General features: G+C 37.4%; 1 protein-coding gene across 4 annotated transcripts in view; it reads left to right on the forward strand.

The window, feature by feature from the left end:
• CLASP2 (cytoplasmic linker associated protein 2) overlaps positions 1-16,120 on the forward strand; it is a 150,934-nt gene that overhangs the window by 82,838 nt on the left and 51,976 nt on the right. For all 4 annotated transcript variants that reach the window (XM_082297500.1, XM_082297502.1, XM_082297501.1 and 1 more), the window contains exons 10-18: positions 2,287-2,379; positions 3,024-3,169; positions 4,676-4,811; positions 8,028-8,098; positions 9,622-9,681; positions 10,832-10,909; positions 11,483-11,650; positions 14,300-14,355; positions 15,518-15,688. In XM_082297500.1, the coding sequence (XP_082153626.1) occupies positions 2,287-2,379; positions 3,024-3,169; positions 4,676-4,811; positions 8,028-8,098; positions 9,622-9,681; positions 10,832-10,909; positions 11,483-11,650; positions 14,300-14,355; positions 15,518-15,688 (979 nt within the window). The remainder of the gene's footprint in view (positions 1-2,286; positions 2,380-3,023; positions 3,170-4,675; positions 4,812-8,027; positions 8,099-9,621; positions 9,682-10,831; positions 10,910-11,482; positions 11,651-14,299; positions 14,356-15,517; positions 15,689-16,120) is intronic.

The raw sequence follows: 16,120 nt of genomic DNA on the forward strand, positions 1-16,120 counted from the left end.
TGTCATGAATTCTGATGGCATGAAGTGTCACCATAATAGGAAGCTTCATCTTGAGTTAACCAGGGACTAGTCCCTTACAGTTCTAAAGAAAAATAAAAATTTTCTTTCATACTGGAAATTAATTTTGATAAAAAAGCTTCCTGAGACACACCTAATACTTCTTTTTTTAAGAGTATGGTACTGACAGAATTAGTGTTGGAATAAACTAGGGTTGTGTAACAACTATTAATAGGCTACCAGTATACACAAATACATTAAATGGTGATACTAAACTCATGTTTGATTTTGTGGGCAGTGGAGTAGAAAGTCTATTACTCCTGGATCCAATTGTTTTCATTAAGTAATTTGTTTGTTTCTAGTAAGTCATACATCCAATGTTTAGTGACTTCCAGTGAAGGAAACAGTAATCATGAGGAATAGCTTTCTGGATTTTACGGATGCAGTCGTGTCTCATGTATAGAACTGCAAAGCTGCTTCCACAGTGTATCCTGGAAGAGCTCACACAGCAGTGTGGTAATAAAAATCTCAGTTTTGTTGGTAAAGTATATTCAGGAACCATTTTCTACCTTACAGTGAAGCTGGTCTGGGTGTACTGATTCATCTGTTTCTGAGAAGGTTCCTACCCTGTTTATTCTGGAAACCCAATATGCAGGTGTTTTAGAGCTCTGATGTCTTTCACCTCCTCCACATTCCAGCATGAAATATGCACGCCTCCATAACCATATTCTGTTAAAGTACTGGAAAAAGAGTAGATGGCAGTAGAGTTAAGGTTCCATATCTTCTGTAAGTTAAATTAATTTGATATGCTCAGGAAACTGGAAAACTAGACTCTATACAGTAATTTGAAGATGCCTGGAAAATTAAGATATTTTAAAGAAAACAATCATTCAGCTTAACCACAGAACAGAAGAAAGACATTCCATTGTTTTTACAGTAAGATCAAAGATGCATATATACATGCTAGAACAGTGTGTTCAAGAGACAAAGCTCTTAAGCAATTCATGCAGAGCAAGGTGTCCTAACCACTGGCCCTTGTTTTCTCTGTGTGCTCTTGCACATACGAAAATTATGTCTTGTACTTAAATAATGAGGGAGCATCAGGCCCTGCTGTTTAGGTGCTACATAAGTTATCATGCTGGTGTCCAGCTTTTACTGTAGAAAGGTAGGAGTTTCCTTGAAGTCCTGACCCACATCTGCCAGCTCTGTGTCTTGAATGTGTCTCAGGTGGCCCCAGGTGCTTGTGTATGGGTCACTGAGTTTTGGCCAATGTGGTTATGGAAAAAAACTTCTGATCCAAAAAAATGAAAATGTTGAGCTGAAAATACATTTTTTTGAAAAAAACCCTGGCCAGATCAAGTTTCTGCTTAGTAGTTTGCTTCATATCCCCTTAAACTTGTTCTCAGTCTGGAGGAAAAAAAAAACCTTTAAATTTTGCGTATGCAGTGTAAGCAGAAAAATGCATCCTTTGACTTACGTCCAGGGAAATAGAAGGGCAGTCAGTTTATTTGACAATAATGTTTTCATGAGTAGGTTTTTTATTCTTTTCTTCTTTAGAAATCTGTTCTTGTACATGTACAGTTCAATAAAGACATTAATTCATTTATAACCAAATAACGAGTGTTGCGTGATTGGGTTCAGACTTCAATATTGCTGGTCTTACTGTATAGTGAGAACTCTGACTACAGATGGCTCCTTATATTTATTTACTGACTGGAGAAGTTAATAAATGGTAGTCTTAAAGTAGCAATACATAGAGAAGCTATGGAAACCTTTTAATTTAATTTTTCAGACAAAGTTTAATTTTAGTGTTCTCACAGCCCAGTTAGTTCCTCAGAAAGTCCCAGCTCCAAAAGAGTTGCAATGAGTTAAAATGTTGGTTGATTTTCATTATAATAGTGAGCATGAAAATGAACTAGAGTGGCAATAATATTGCAGCAGATTATCTAAAACCTCTGCTCCTGTTGGATTATTTATTTTTGTAAGTGGAGTTAATGAAATTGTGGATATTATTAGCTTATCACAAAGGTGAAAGGCAAAACCTTGAGGAAAATGTTAATTCTTCAGCCTTTTTTTTTTTTTAATGAATATTCACTACTCAGTGATATCCTTACAGATTGATCTTCAAATGCCCATTTATAACTCTTACACAGCTCTCTGGAATTTTGGGGGGAAGATTTGCAGGATTACAATTGTGTTTTCACTCTTCTGAAGCTATTTTTCTTTGTCATATTACCTGGGATATTAACAATATGAACTTTATGATTTTTTTTGTTTTTCATACTTCAGATCTATTCTAGTCGAGAACTTGAAGAAACGTTGAACAAAATCAGGGAAATTCTCTCAGACGACAAACATGATTGGGATCAACGAACTAATGCGGTAAGCTTTTTATCCGGTTTCAGGTTTGGGTGGGTGTATTTCCTAAAGCCCAGGCATACAGATATTTTAATTTTTTTTTTTTTCTTAAAGTAATTACACTCCAGATAATGAAAGAAATTTTAATTTTTAAATCTTGAATTTCTGTATACCAAGTAAGTTTGAGTGTTTTTAGAAGTCTAAAATGCATTTTTGCTGACATTTGAGTAGAAGCTTTTCTAAAAGCCACCCTATATGTTTAAATTTGGCATTTATGCAAAATTCCATATTCTACAGGTTACCTGCTAGCATTAGTACCAAGAGGTGTGCAGCTATGAAAAGTTTCACTTACAGGGTTAAAATGTTTGTGTGTATGTTGCATTTATATTTTTTAATCAGGTTTATGGCATCTTAGTGTTTATAAACAGGTGGGTGAACCGAATTATGTGTTTGTGTATTTGTAGTCTGAGTTCTGAGATTTTTTTTTTTAGCTCTGGAGTTTAAATAATATAGACTTTTTACAGTTTTTTAAATTACTGCCATATATTTTAAAAATTTTGCTTTAAAGACATGCCTACATATATTGTTGCACAGGGAAGCTGTTCCTTTTTTTTTATTTTGAAATGCGTATTGGCAGTGTCCTAAACCAAACACGTTAATGTTTTTAGCTGAAGAAGGTTCGGTCCTTGCTTGTTGCTGGAGCTGCACAGTACGATGGGTTTTTCCAGCATTTACGGCTCTTGGATGGTGCTTTCAAGCTGTCAGCCAAGGATCTCCGATCCCAGGTGGTTAGAGAAGCCTGCATTACTGTAGCGTAAGTACAGTTCGTGTGCCTTTGTGCACCTTGCTAGGTGTTAGTGTGGGTTGGACTTAGAGATGCTTTATCGGTGTTGCAGGAGAGATTGTCTTGTTGGACTGCTGTACACTGTGACTGATAAAGAGTCAAGTCAGGGTTTGAAGCCACAGAGAAAAAGAAATGCTTAAAGGAATTCGTTCTCTTAGGGGATACACATAGTTGATAATCCTGTAAGAGATTGTATGTGAATAACCAGTTACTGTCATTGCACTGAATACTTAGTGCAAGTTAATGCAAACTGCTGTGAGTGATATTGGGCACTAATCTTAGGATCACTTATGCCTGGTTGATTGGCACAGAACTTCACTGGGACTGCTTGTAAAGTCATGAATAGCCTTGTAGTGGTTTGAACATAGAACATTTTGGTGAGGTAGTACCTCTCAGGGAATCATGGAATGGGTTTGGCTTGAAAGGGACCTTAAAGATCAACTAGTTCCAACCCCCCTGGCAGTGCAGGGACACCTTGCACAAGGCCAGGTTGCTCAGAGGCCCATTCAGCCTGGCCTTGAACACTTCCAGGATTGTCTCTCTGGGCAAGACACAGATGACCATGATAATTTTAGAAGCCATGGCTAAACTGAAATGGTATCTTCACCCTTTGCATCTTGCAGACTCCTTTAAATTCAAGGGCAGAGGGGAAAACCAGAGTAGTCTTTCCCATCTCCTTGTTTTCCATGACTTTTTAATCCTGTGGGAAGACATTAATGTAACCACTGATTCTCAGTGGCCTCAAGAGCACCACAGAGTTCACCCTTCCTCTGCTGGTCTCCTGATTAGAACAGACCGAGGGGAAATGTTGAAGCATACAACTGCCCTTTCCAAGGAAATCAAGACCTTGAGAAAATAACATTTCCTTTCCTAACATGAAGTCAGGAGTAGTGTAAAGGTACTCTGCAAATGTTCTCATCCAGGCCTAACAACCTGGAATTTTCCTTGATCCCTAAAACTTTGATATATTTGATGTGTCATTTGCTGCTGGCTATGATTTCTTTATATATAGTCTGTCTGCACGAAAAGAAGCATTTGGTGTCACCAGTGGATGGTTAAATTACTGTGTGTTGTATGTGTTTTTATATTAAAACTGAAAACAACCTTGACCAGACAAGGAAACCAAAATTTATGGTTGGCTAATAGTGGTGAGTTTAGTAGTTTTGCCTGCATTCAATAGGAAAAAAATCCTCAATAATTCATGAAAAAATTTAGATTTATGCGTCCCAAAGTGTTCAGAAGCAGAAATACAGTGATATTTTATGTGGACATGAGAATTTAGGCTTTCCAGTTGTAGTATTTGTTTTTCATTATGAAATGAAGTCATTCATGTTTGGCTTCTTAGTGTGCCTGGAAATCATGAAATTTAGAAGTTCTGTTGTTTGGAATGATGGGTCTTTAAAATCCACAGTGAACTTATTTTAAGACTAAGAAATGAATTTATGTTAACAAGTTGTATTTCTTTTCCCTGAATAGCCACCTTTCAACTGTTCTGGGAAACAAGTTTGACCATGGCGCTGAAGCAATTGTGCCTACTCTTTTTAACCTGGTTCCCAACAGCGCCAAAGTGATGGCGACCTCGGGGTGCGCGGCCATCAGGTTCATTATTCGGGTAGGTGTTCCTCTCTCACTGTACTGCTTGGAATTTCAGGTAGGAGCTCTTGGCAGAGATAGTAACTATTCTGAGCTAGAGGTTTTTAAATCATTCTTCAGCAGGGGAGTAATGTTTCTCATGGGTAGACAAATACTATATGTCATTGAAACCAATTTGCAGCTTTGTCATAGTAAAGATGGAAGAATAGATATGAAAAGCAGGTCTGTTTTCATGTTTTGGGGGTTTTTTTGTAATATGTTAATTGAAAATGACCAAATGTGTTTGAAAGGGTAACTGCTTCTAACTGCCTTCTTGGAAAAGACAAAGTTAAGCTAGTAGCTAAGAAACTAGTGAGATTTTTAGAAGTGCAAACAACAAAGCAAGGGTATTTCTTTCTACGTATACACTTGCCCCCCAAAAAATTTGGAACCATGCAGTTAATGGTAAAGTGTTGAAGAGGCTACATATACATGGATCAGTTCAGAAATCACAAGTTCACAAAAGAAAAATCCAATAGAGACTTGAATTCCTGGATTTAAGAGCGTTCTAAGCTGAGTGCTTAAGGCTATAGCATGTGGAACAGAGGAGTGCTCTATCCTAGCTGTTTTCTATTGAATGTTCTTTGAGCATCTTCTACTGACTGGTGTCTCAGGCAAGATACTTAGAGTTTTGGGACTTGGTACTGGTATTTTTGTGTTTCACATAAAATGGGAGTTTCTACATTAAAAGTTGTGGTGTTCTTAATGCCAAGCACTTACTGCTATTTACTATGATCATTGTGGTTTTAATTTTGTAAGTTGTTGGAAAACCTAAGTGGTTTCATCACTTAGGCCTCTTTTTGCCGTCCTCAGTGTGTTTTGGAATCTCTACTTGCTCTGTCTGTGCCTCTGAGAATGTGCTCTGAGACCTCTGCACGCATGACCTTTGCATCAGCACTTGGGCTAAGATAAATCCCTTGGCATTTTTCCCCCAGGCTCTTACACTGCACTGTGAGATGGCATAGACTTGAGAGTGAAGGAGGGAATACACCTTACACAGGATCATTAAAGTTTTAAGAGAACAATACCATTTGTAGTAGTATAAGACAAGCTCAGGTGTGTAAGAAAGTAACTCTGGCTTGTCCACAGGAGCCAAATCAAGCACAAAAAAAGCAGTATGAAATAAAAGTTCACCAGTTACATTAAATTGGCTTTATTGGTTCAGTTCATTTGAAGGCAAGCTTACACATCAGCTGTAGTTGCCCTGATTTTGTTTAGATTTCTGTTCTTCTTAGCTGTGACTTAACATAGCGGATTGGAAGCATAAAAGCAAGAAAATCCTATCTACAGTGTTCAAATACCAAACCAATAAACGAGACAATGTATCAATGAGAAAATGAGATAATGTAGTTTATCTTTTGGGGAGTGTTTTGGCAGAAAATTCAGGTTTCAGAATTAAATATCGAAAAGAAGTGCAGCCCTATGCCCCTTTGGACTTCTATCCTTTGGACTAAATGAGTATTGGTCAGGGGGTCTTTGATCATTTGAATATTTAGGACCCAAGCTACTTCAGTTTTTGGAGTCAGTGTTTTACTCAAAAACTCCCACCAGAATCCAGTGACAGCCAGTGCAGTTCCTGGTGCTTTACTGTGTAATTGCTGTAGAGTGAGTCTACGTAAAAAGAGGGAAGCTGTATTATGCCAGTGATCTTGAAGACCTTCATCTCATCTTTGTGCCTTCATTGGATTTCATATTTCTTCTCTAGGAAGTTCTTACACTATAGTCTGATTTCTCTTTTTTGACTCTTAGTACATCAGGAAACCAATTTAAAAAAAAGAAGGTGGGGGGCAGGGAGGGAATCACGGAGAGATGGCATGCTGGCAGAAACCTTTTTCAGAAGGAGGTGGGATTCAGGTTAGTCAGCTGATCTGCAGTGTGGTTTGGGAGGAGGCATGTATCATTACATCCTCAAAGGAGTAGCAGATGAAATGTGCCGTCTTAAAAATGGTATGAAAGCAAGCCTGAGGCTTTGATTGCTTTGCAAAACACTTTCTAGAGATGATAACATCGATGGCTCCAAAGACTTTGTACAGGTTTCTTCATCTGTAAAAATATTTTATTTTTGCCCCTGATTTGCCTGTTATCCCTTTGTGGAAGTCATATGCCTCTTTTCAATTTGCAAACTGTGCAAAACACAAACAAACCCCATAAAATTGTGTTTAAAAATATATCAAGATGAACAAATGTAACTGTTATGCTCTTCCAGAATTTTTGATTAATTCCCTCCTAATTCTGAAATTGGCAGTACTCTGTGAGCTGATGATTATCTCTGCTTTTTTTGTGATTTGTGTGTTTATATCCTGCAGCTGTGATACATAAGAGAGTAAGAATTCTTCAGTACTGTACTTCTTAAGATCTTGGATTTTTTTTTTTAATTAGCCTACTGTGTCACACTGTATTGGGGACTGTTTTAGAAATTACCTTAGGTATTTAATCAAGAAAGGACTAAAGAAATTAACTGAAAATAGATTTGTTGAACCACATTACTCTTACTTGGAATTCAGATTGTTAATATTTTTTGTCTACAATTAGTTAAGAAAAGCTGAAGTAAGGCAGCTTTGATTCAGAATTCTGTAATTCACTTGGATTTAATGTAGTTGATCTAATGCGTAGTTTGTTTTCTTTTTCCATCAGGATGCTAGGTGTTTCCATATATATTGTGTACATAAGCATTGTATGTCAATGTTTTTATTACTTTATTGAAATATTTTACATTAAAGGAAGTTTGGTCCTTGTAGCACTAATCATACTGATCCCTATAAGAATGCCTATATTTTCATATTTGTTGATTCACTTTCTGCTCTATAAACCTGATTTTTAAGGTGGGTGTATCTATTACTGTTTTTTTTCTTGTGGCAAAACTAAAATAGCATCAGCTTGCAACTCCTTTGAGGAGGCAGCTACATTTGAATTTCTTATATTACTTTTGATAGCAAAGTATTGCATATCATGATGTGATTGTTGATGGCACTGGAAGTGGTTTTTGCTTGACGTTTTGGAAGAAAATAGCTTTAATCAATTGACATGCTAACAGCAGTCTTTTATTTAATAGTATTCTATGGTTTAGCTTTGGTAAGCATTTTAAATTATTGCCGTTTTTATTATGTTGTTAATTCTGTTCGAATTAATTAGTACAGTACAAATTCAGAATTCAGGAATGCTTTTCTCATTAACTGCTTTGTCCTTTTTTTGATAGCATACTCATGTGCCACGACTCATACCTTTAATAACAAGCAACTGTACCTCAAAATCAGTTGCAGTTAGAAGGTGAGTACATTATAAATGAAAATTATTAAAGCAGTTGCTTTTTAAACAACTTACCATATGTTGAAAATGAACGTGTTAGAAGATTTATGGCCATAAACTCTGAACACACGAAACTGTTACCCAGTAAACTACAAAAATTAATTTCAGCCTTGAGACGGTGGCTGCTACCTTAGATAGGACACAGAGCGTCCATGTGTTGTCATGTTCAACAACTCAGCTGCATCTCCAGCTTGTTGCTTTCTCCAAGGACACGATGCTTGAACGCTTGGATTGGCTTCTGAAAAAATTAATTGTTTTTTGACAGAGTGTCATTTTCTGCACTGAATCACACAAGAGCAGTTAATGCTGTTTCTGGACCTCCACTAGTCCTGAAAGTGATGTCGCTGTGTGTATGTAGGAAGCAGTGTGAGCATCTGAACTATTTCCTTTGAGTCTGAGCTGCCTTTGCATTCAAAGCAAGTGTTACCTCAACCCAGATTGTACTGACCTGCCACAGCTTCGGGTTTGACTGCAAAAACAATTCACAAGGCTTTGGTGCCTCCACATGCTGTGGCTTTACTGAGGAACGTTAGACTGTGGGTGGCTTTGGTACTGCAGTTCACAATCCAGTGAGCATCAGTGAAGGCATTGTCTCCATACTGCTTTCATTCTTTTGGAAAGACAGCAAAACACTAGATCAGTTGTAATAACGAAAAGCATTTCAGGGGTTCTTGCCATGCCTTGCTGGTGTCCAAAGGATTTGTGCAGAACAAAACTCAAATTTGTCCCTCCAGAGCAGGTCAAAGATGCAGCATAACAAGAAAAAGTGATAGTTTCAGGTAGTCAAGTTCACTACCTGTGTGAAAATTGTTATTTACACCTCCCTAACTTGCGTCAGTTTGATTTTTTTGTCAGCATCTAGCTTCAGAAATAGTTTAAAAGTATGCATTCTGCTAATGGCACTTTGCTAAATTGTCAGGATTCCCAAATTAATAATGAATACAGTTACATAACTTCATTAATACAGTGCCAGCAAATCTTTTGCAGTGCTTTCTATATGCAGAGCCCTGTACTAATGGTCTCATGTTTTCCTTTATGCTACACACAGTAATGGCAGATGGAAGGATGGGAATAGTGTTTGGGACAGAAGTACACTGCCATAGAAATATTATATTGTGTCTTAAGTTGTTTTTTTTTTTAAATTAATATTTTTTACTCCAATTTTTTCAACTTTATTAATTTATGTCTGTTATTTTAGGACTAATACAGTTAACATAGGGTATGTGTAGTAACATGACTTGAGCAGCACATCATTAATTGAACTACATCTATTATTTTGAAGTTTTAAGATCAGTTAGCCTGCATGTTTGCTTAATATACAGAGTATTTTGACTTTCCAGTAAGGTGACCAGTGCCCTTATTTGACTGATAAATGAGCTTTTATTTCATTTATTTCCCTCAGGGGGAAAGAAGAAAGTTAGTGTTTATTCCACACGCGTATTACAGAAATGAGTATTTAATTATAACTTGTTCTGTGTTTTTAGGCGCTCCTTTGAATTTTTAGACCTGTTATTACAAGAGTGGCAAACACATTCACTGGAAAGGTATGGGCCTGTGTACTTTTTCCCCTAAAATAAACTGCTAATGTAATTTAAGACAGAAATACTGTTATTGAATCCTTTAATTGGATTATGTTGTTCAGTGTTGGCCAGCCTTTCTGGCATAGACAGCCTTTCTAGCACAGCCGGTCATGTGGCTCATTCAGGTGCCAGGGGGAAGGAGAGCTGCATGTTCCAGCCTTGGCTTCCTGTTGCCTCCTCTCCTTACCCTCTGCCTCTCCTATTCTGCGTGTGAGCAATGCATACACAGGTAAGCATCTGTCTTTTCGCCTGGAAGGAGGAAGTTTGTGTGTTTGCTGTAAAAGAAGGCAAGTGGGCTTAGGCTGGAGGACTTTTTTGTGGTAATGAGTAAGGACACACTGTAGCTTCTCCAGATAGATGGGGAAATAGTACGTGCATCAGTTCTACAGGATGGTCAGTGTAAACACAGGGTAAGAGCAAAGAGACTAAAGGGCATCCAGAGAAGGCTCTGAAGAATTCATCCAGCTCCACAGCCACATTTTTATCCTCCAAGGTGCCCCTGAGAAAGGGAGCAATGGGGAAATCACTTCATTTATGCCAGTGTCTAAAAAAACCCCACAAAACCCACCACCTCCCACCCCCACCCCCCCACCCCCCCAAAAAACCCCAATTAACAAACCTCCTGCCCAAAACTTACCTTGAATTAAAATTTGTTTATCTTCACAAGTTTGTGTTCTGATGGGTACTTTGCTGTTCTTTGAGCGTGTATTCAGGTTTAGAACTCACATGCCAAAAGCTTTCAGAGCTGAAAGAAAACTTATGCTCTTAATTTTTCCCCTTTTCTTACTATTAATATAACAGTGGAAATAGTTTTTCCACTTCCGGAAGGCAGAAGTCTTAAAAAGGGTATTTTTAAATAAGTTTTTAAGTGTGATAGGTGGACATATGTCAGAAAAGTCGATTAAAATCCTTTTAGATTGAAGGACTAAGCTGACCTAAACCTTTACAGAAGGTACAGTTATGTCGTTGGTGTGCTTAAGTGTTTGTTTACTGCATATCTTGGAAAGAACTAGTATTGCAGCTGTTTTTTACTTGGTGAAATGTTAATTAAAGTGCAAAGCTACTGCTTAGAGTTTGGAGTAGCAAAATAGCATGAAGAATATCTTTCTTCTAGGCATGCAGCTGTCTTGGTTGAAACAATCAAGAAGGGCATTCACGATGCTGATGCAGAAGCAAGAGTGGAGGCAAGAAAGTGAGTTTTGATTAATTTTGCTCTGAAAAATTGCATGTGCTAAATGAGTGATAGAAGGCTCTAATCCAAGGTGATCTGCTATCCATGGCTGAAGAGGAGGATGCTTGTTTGGTTGAAAACTGATGTTTCTGTCCTGAATTACTACCTAGTTTCTTTTTCAAAAGACATCCTCAAAGCTGAGTCAGTCAATACAGTTCTGCAGCATGTGATGATTCTACTGAAAGACAAGTTAGAAACGTTGATGTTGCTGCATAATCATTCTCCCCCCATTAATTAAGTCTTTAAACAATTGCAGCACTTTGACTACTGAGAAGGCCAGAAAATAATCCCTTTTGTTTCTTCACAGAACTGGTAAATGAATGGGAGATACTCAGAGGATGGATTTAAGTTACTTTGAAAAGATTAATTCGGTCAATGTAGCTGATTTATTTTATGATTTGATAAGCATTGTATACTTTACATAGTCTCAGTTCCTTTCACTCCCATCCATGGTTCATTCTGTAATCTTTACTTCCTGACTCCACCCTTTAAAGAAAATATAGAGCATTTACATGTGGTTATTCTCTTTTGCAGGGCTTATCTGGGCCTTAGAAATCACTTTCCTAGTGAAGCTGAGACTCTGTACAATTCTCTGGAGCCACCCTATCAAAGAAGCCTTCAGACCTACTTGAAGAACTCTGGCAGTATAGCATCTCTCCCTCAGTCCGACAGGTCGTCCTCTAGCTCACAGGAGAGCCTCAAGTAAGGGTCACTTCACTGTTTCTGAGCCAAGAAAAAAATGCAGTTTCTCAAAAGCAAATTATCCAGATTCCTGTTGAATTCAGAAAAGCTGCAATTTTATTTTGCGACTTCCCATTTTTTTAATAAAAAATTCTTCTATGGTGGTTTGCTATATGACAGCATCACCCCAGCAAGGTGAAAAGCATGGCCAGTCTTTAACCGGATTTTAGCTCACTGTATTCATATATTCATTCCTTAACAGCTGCTTTAAACACCAAGATACCATCAAAGTTCATATTGATGTCCAGCATTCTGACGCGCTGAATAGGTTCTAGGAAAGCTATACTGGTGTTATTCCTTTTTCATCTCTTTTCACTGGCAAGCATGAAAAAGGGACATCAACAATGAGATTCATTCAGACTGCAGATTGGTTTGGGGTTTTTTTCCCCCGTCTTCACTGTACTGAATATGTATTAGCAGTATTTTGCAGCTATGCCAGTTACTAGAGAGTGGGTCTGTGCTGCAGTCAGTGGTGTATTGACATGCGTAGACAATCTTGAGCTGAATAAATTAAAGTTTGCTTAGGTACCAATAGCAAAAGAAATCTACTGGCTTTTTAGCAAAAATGTGAAGTAGTAGTAGTAGTATGCAGTGATTTTTGTCTTTAAAGGCTAGAACGCTTCCTCAAAGTATTTCAACCTTTTAATATTTCAGATGTTTCATTACCAAAACCAGAGAGCTTGTCTACTCACTTTTGACTTGAAAGCAAAGACTGCTTCCAGCATACTGGAAGTTGCTTTTTTTTCTTTTTTTCTTTCTTTTTTTTTTTTTTTTTTGGCTAATGCCTTAAATACCAGAGGTTTACCTTATTGTTCCTATGATACTTGTAATTAGAAAGAAGATTTTAAAAAAGTAATTCTCTGTGATGCAACAATTGCTAGCACTTTATTTTCCACAAGCAAGTGTTTATTCAAAGATGAAATATTCTTGTTCAGATTAATCTGTATCCCCCATCTGAAAATAAAAGTGCTGTTAATGAGTTACTTGTAATAAACTGTTAAAAACTAAATTACAGGGAAATTAGAATCTTAAAAAATCCTTAAATCTTCAAATGTTGTTTCCCATATTGCAAGATGTGTAAGTGCTACAGTACAGAAAGTGAGGAGTAAAATAAGAAGCACATAGAAGAGATTATGATATTGGAAATGAATGAAATTTTAATTGTTTTATTACTAACTTTGCATTCAGGTGGATGTTATTTTTACTCTATTACCCAAAATTTTACTTCTGGCATTTAGTATAGATGCTGAACTCCCCCTGTATAAGCTAAATTAGGAAATATGGCTATGATTTTCCTAAAAGTCTGATCCTCTGTGATTTTTGACCTTCTGAACTTACATCTCATACAATTCATTAATCCAAAATCGTTTTAAAGAAGATGGTGGAATGAGAGAGACATGTGGTGACTTCTGCCTACCTGTATGAAACTACTTACATAAAATGTCAATTGCAGTGGATTGTGGCAGTTGTCTGGGACTTCTGTTTGAAGCACAGGTCAGGATGCACCCAGGAGCTCTCCCTCAGCCTCCTCACCTTACTCGAGGCAAAGTACCTTCAAAACACTAGTTAGTCACGTCAGAAAAGCAGGTTTATTCAAAATAAGCTGCAAACACATGTTCTCCTGTGAGGATTTAGGTAATGATGCTGACCTCTATGTTACTGTTTAGCACTTGAGCTAATAACTGGGGTAAATATACAGTATGAGGCATCTCTTTTCTCTCTGCTTTTAGGTTCAAAATTAGAGGAATTATTTGTACTAAAGCTGAGACACTGACTCGTCTTGTAATTTGACTTGATTAAATACTCAACTATTTCATCAAATACAAACTTTCCCCATCAGATACTCAACCAATGGATATGCTATTATGTTTTCTTCCACCAGTCTTTTTCTTTTCCCTGGTCTCTCTGGCTGCATTTTACCCTTCCAAACCAGGCCAAAGGATGGGCTCACAATTAAACTTGAGTAGACTGGAACACTTGTGCTTCAGTAACTACTTGTTTTTGCAGTGAAAAGGAAATGAAGACAAAACCTAGAGGAAAAGGCATGGGATTTTTCTCCTTTTATAGATTATGGGAGCCTCTACATTCCAGCTGGGGAAATGGAGTCTAGCTGCTTGGAAGCATCAACACTTCCTTTTTAAATTTGTAACTTAATTCTTGAAACATCTGGGACTGGAAGAGGCTTATGAGTTGGGCACCTGTTTTTCTTGTTACTGCAGACACCACTTCACATTATGTCTTTCATAAATAAAGCGTTTTGGGTAGCTCCCACTGTTCTTGTTTGATGGCTGATTTATAAGATCGGCCCTATGGTTAAAACCTTGATCTGACCACCTTAAATGTTTCTGTGACCCAAGTCTGGAATGCCTGAACTTGAAGTGTACCTGTCGGTAACTGAAGGATTAGTGCTTTGTGATATAGATGTAGTTTTATAAAATATAAAGGATAAGATAATTCTGGTTTTCTTACCATTCTCTACTTAAAGTATTTCTCTAAAATATGCTGAGAAGGTTGAAAAGGAGAGAAGAACAGAAGATTATTCTTTTTCTTTTATTGTTGATTTTTTCATCTGATACATGAGACTTACTGGATTTATTGACTTCTTTCCAGTCGGCCTCTATCTTCTAAATGGTCTGCAGCCAGTCCAGCAAGTCTTGCAGGCAGAGGTAAGGTGGTTCAGTGCACAGTTACTGTTTTTCATGGTCTTTGAATTAAAAGTTCTAAATGCAGCTTAAAATTTTACTATCTCAGCACCTACCCTATTTCCAGGATAAATAATGGTATGTGTCACTACAAACTACCTGGAGCTAAGATTGCCTCACACTCACTTCATGTTTTATGTAGTTTCAGTTGTTTCAAGTATAAGACATAATTCGGTAATAGTTCGGTATTAATTGATCATCTGTGCTGGAGTTTTGTCATGGAACAGTCACTTTCAAAGAAACAAAACATTATTCTTCGGTCTGTTCATGATTAGGCTTATGGCAATTGGAAATTAAAGACTCACTGTCTCTTTCATCTGTTCCCATGTAGCTGTTAGTCTTTCTAAATAAATAAAGAAAGAAACAACAACCAAACCACATATTTGTAATTCAAAGAGTTTAATTATGTGTTTAGTTTTCAGAATTTAATAAGTTTAGTGTCTTTTCCCACAATGTTTTAGTAACTCTTGGAAAATAAATCATTGAGCTGCTTTTTACAAATGGACTGTAATTGAGAGTGCGTGTTTTCTGGATACTGAAACTGATATGGGGAGTCGAGTTTATAACACCTAAAACAATGCTTAACTGAAGTGAATAGCTAAAATGCAGTAAATAATAGGAAGTGAATATGAAAATACTGAAGATTAGACCCTAAAGCACTTCAGAGTATGCATTCAGCTTACCTGTCTGTGGCTTTACCTTAGCTGAAGTGTGGGAGCATTTTCTTCCTTCAGTTTCTCAAGGAATGATGTGAATTTTCTTACATTTGTGAAGCACTGAATAAGGTAATAAATCACACAAAGGTTCAGAATCATGTCATTTTTACTAGGGTGAGAACACGGGGTTTGCATTAAATAATGCTAAAATTTCATGCTGAATGAAGATAAATACTACTGTAAAACAAACTGTCCTTTTTAAGCAGTTCATTGCAATACCAGGTCTAGTTTGCTTTTTAATCTCAGTAATACTTGGTTTAATAATAACTTGACTTAAGCTTTTTTACATCGTTTTCTGTGCTTTCTGCAAGCATGCTGCGGTGGTAGTAGATGTTAACCTTTTAAATATAATTAATTTTATCCGGTATCAACTAATTTCTTTTTAAATTATTTTTTTCCTCTTCTGGTAGTTTCAGGCAGCAGCAAGGGCGTTCCAAGCCCGGGCACCCTGCAGAGGTCTCGCAGTGACATCGATGTGAACGCTGCCGCAGGTGCGAAGGCCCGCCATGCTGCTGGACAGACAGCTGGAGCTGGGCGCCTGTCAGCAGCCGGCCTGCCCCCGGGGTCCTACGCCTCCCTAGGTAAGGGAAGCACCTTTGCACTGCTCTGAGATAGCCTTGTGATTTTCTTGATCAGAAAGTTACTGTACAATACTCCTGTATTTGAAAAGCGGTCGTCGTTTTTAATAGCACTGGAGTATGGCAAAAGAGCAGGTCTTCAGAAGTAAGTCACAAAGTTTCCTAGATGCTTTATTTTTCTTGTGCTAGAAGAATGCCAATGCAAAGAGTATGTCCATACTATGCTCTTTAAATGTCTTAATCTGGAATTAATATTAAGTGTTGGAAGGAGTGGTACCTTTACTTAACATCATGTGGTGATCATGACCTTTTTTTGTTTGTAAAAGTAATATAGAAATGAGTGCAAAGGCTCTTGATTTTCCATTTTTCTCAGCTCTTCTGGTATTTTACAACAGTGCTAAAGAGATACCTTGGCAGTAAGAGGTGGCTTCTTCA

The sequence above is a fragment of the Coloeus monedula genome (genome assembly GCF_965178545.1).
Source record: "Coloeus monedula genome assembly, chromosome: 1".
Taxonomy (NCBI): Eukaryota; Metazoa; Chordata; class Aves; order Passeriformes; family Corvidae; genus Coloeus; species Coloeus monedula.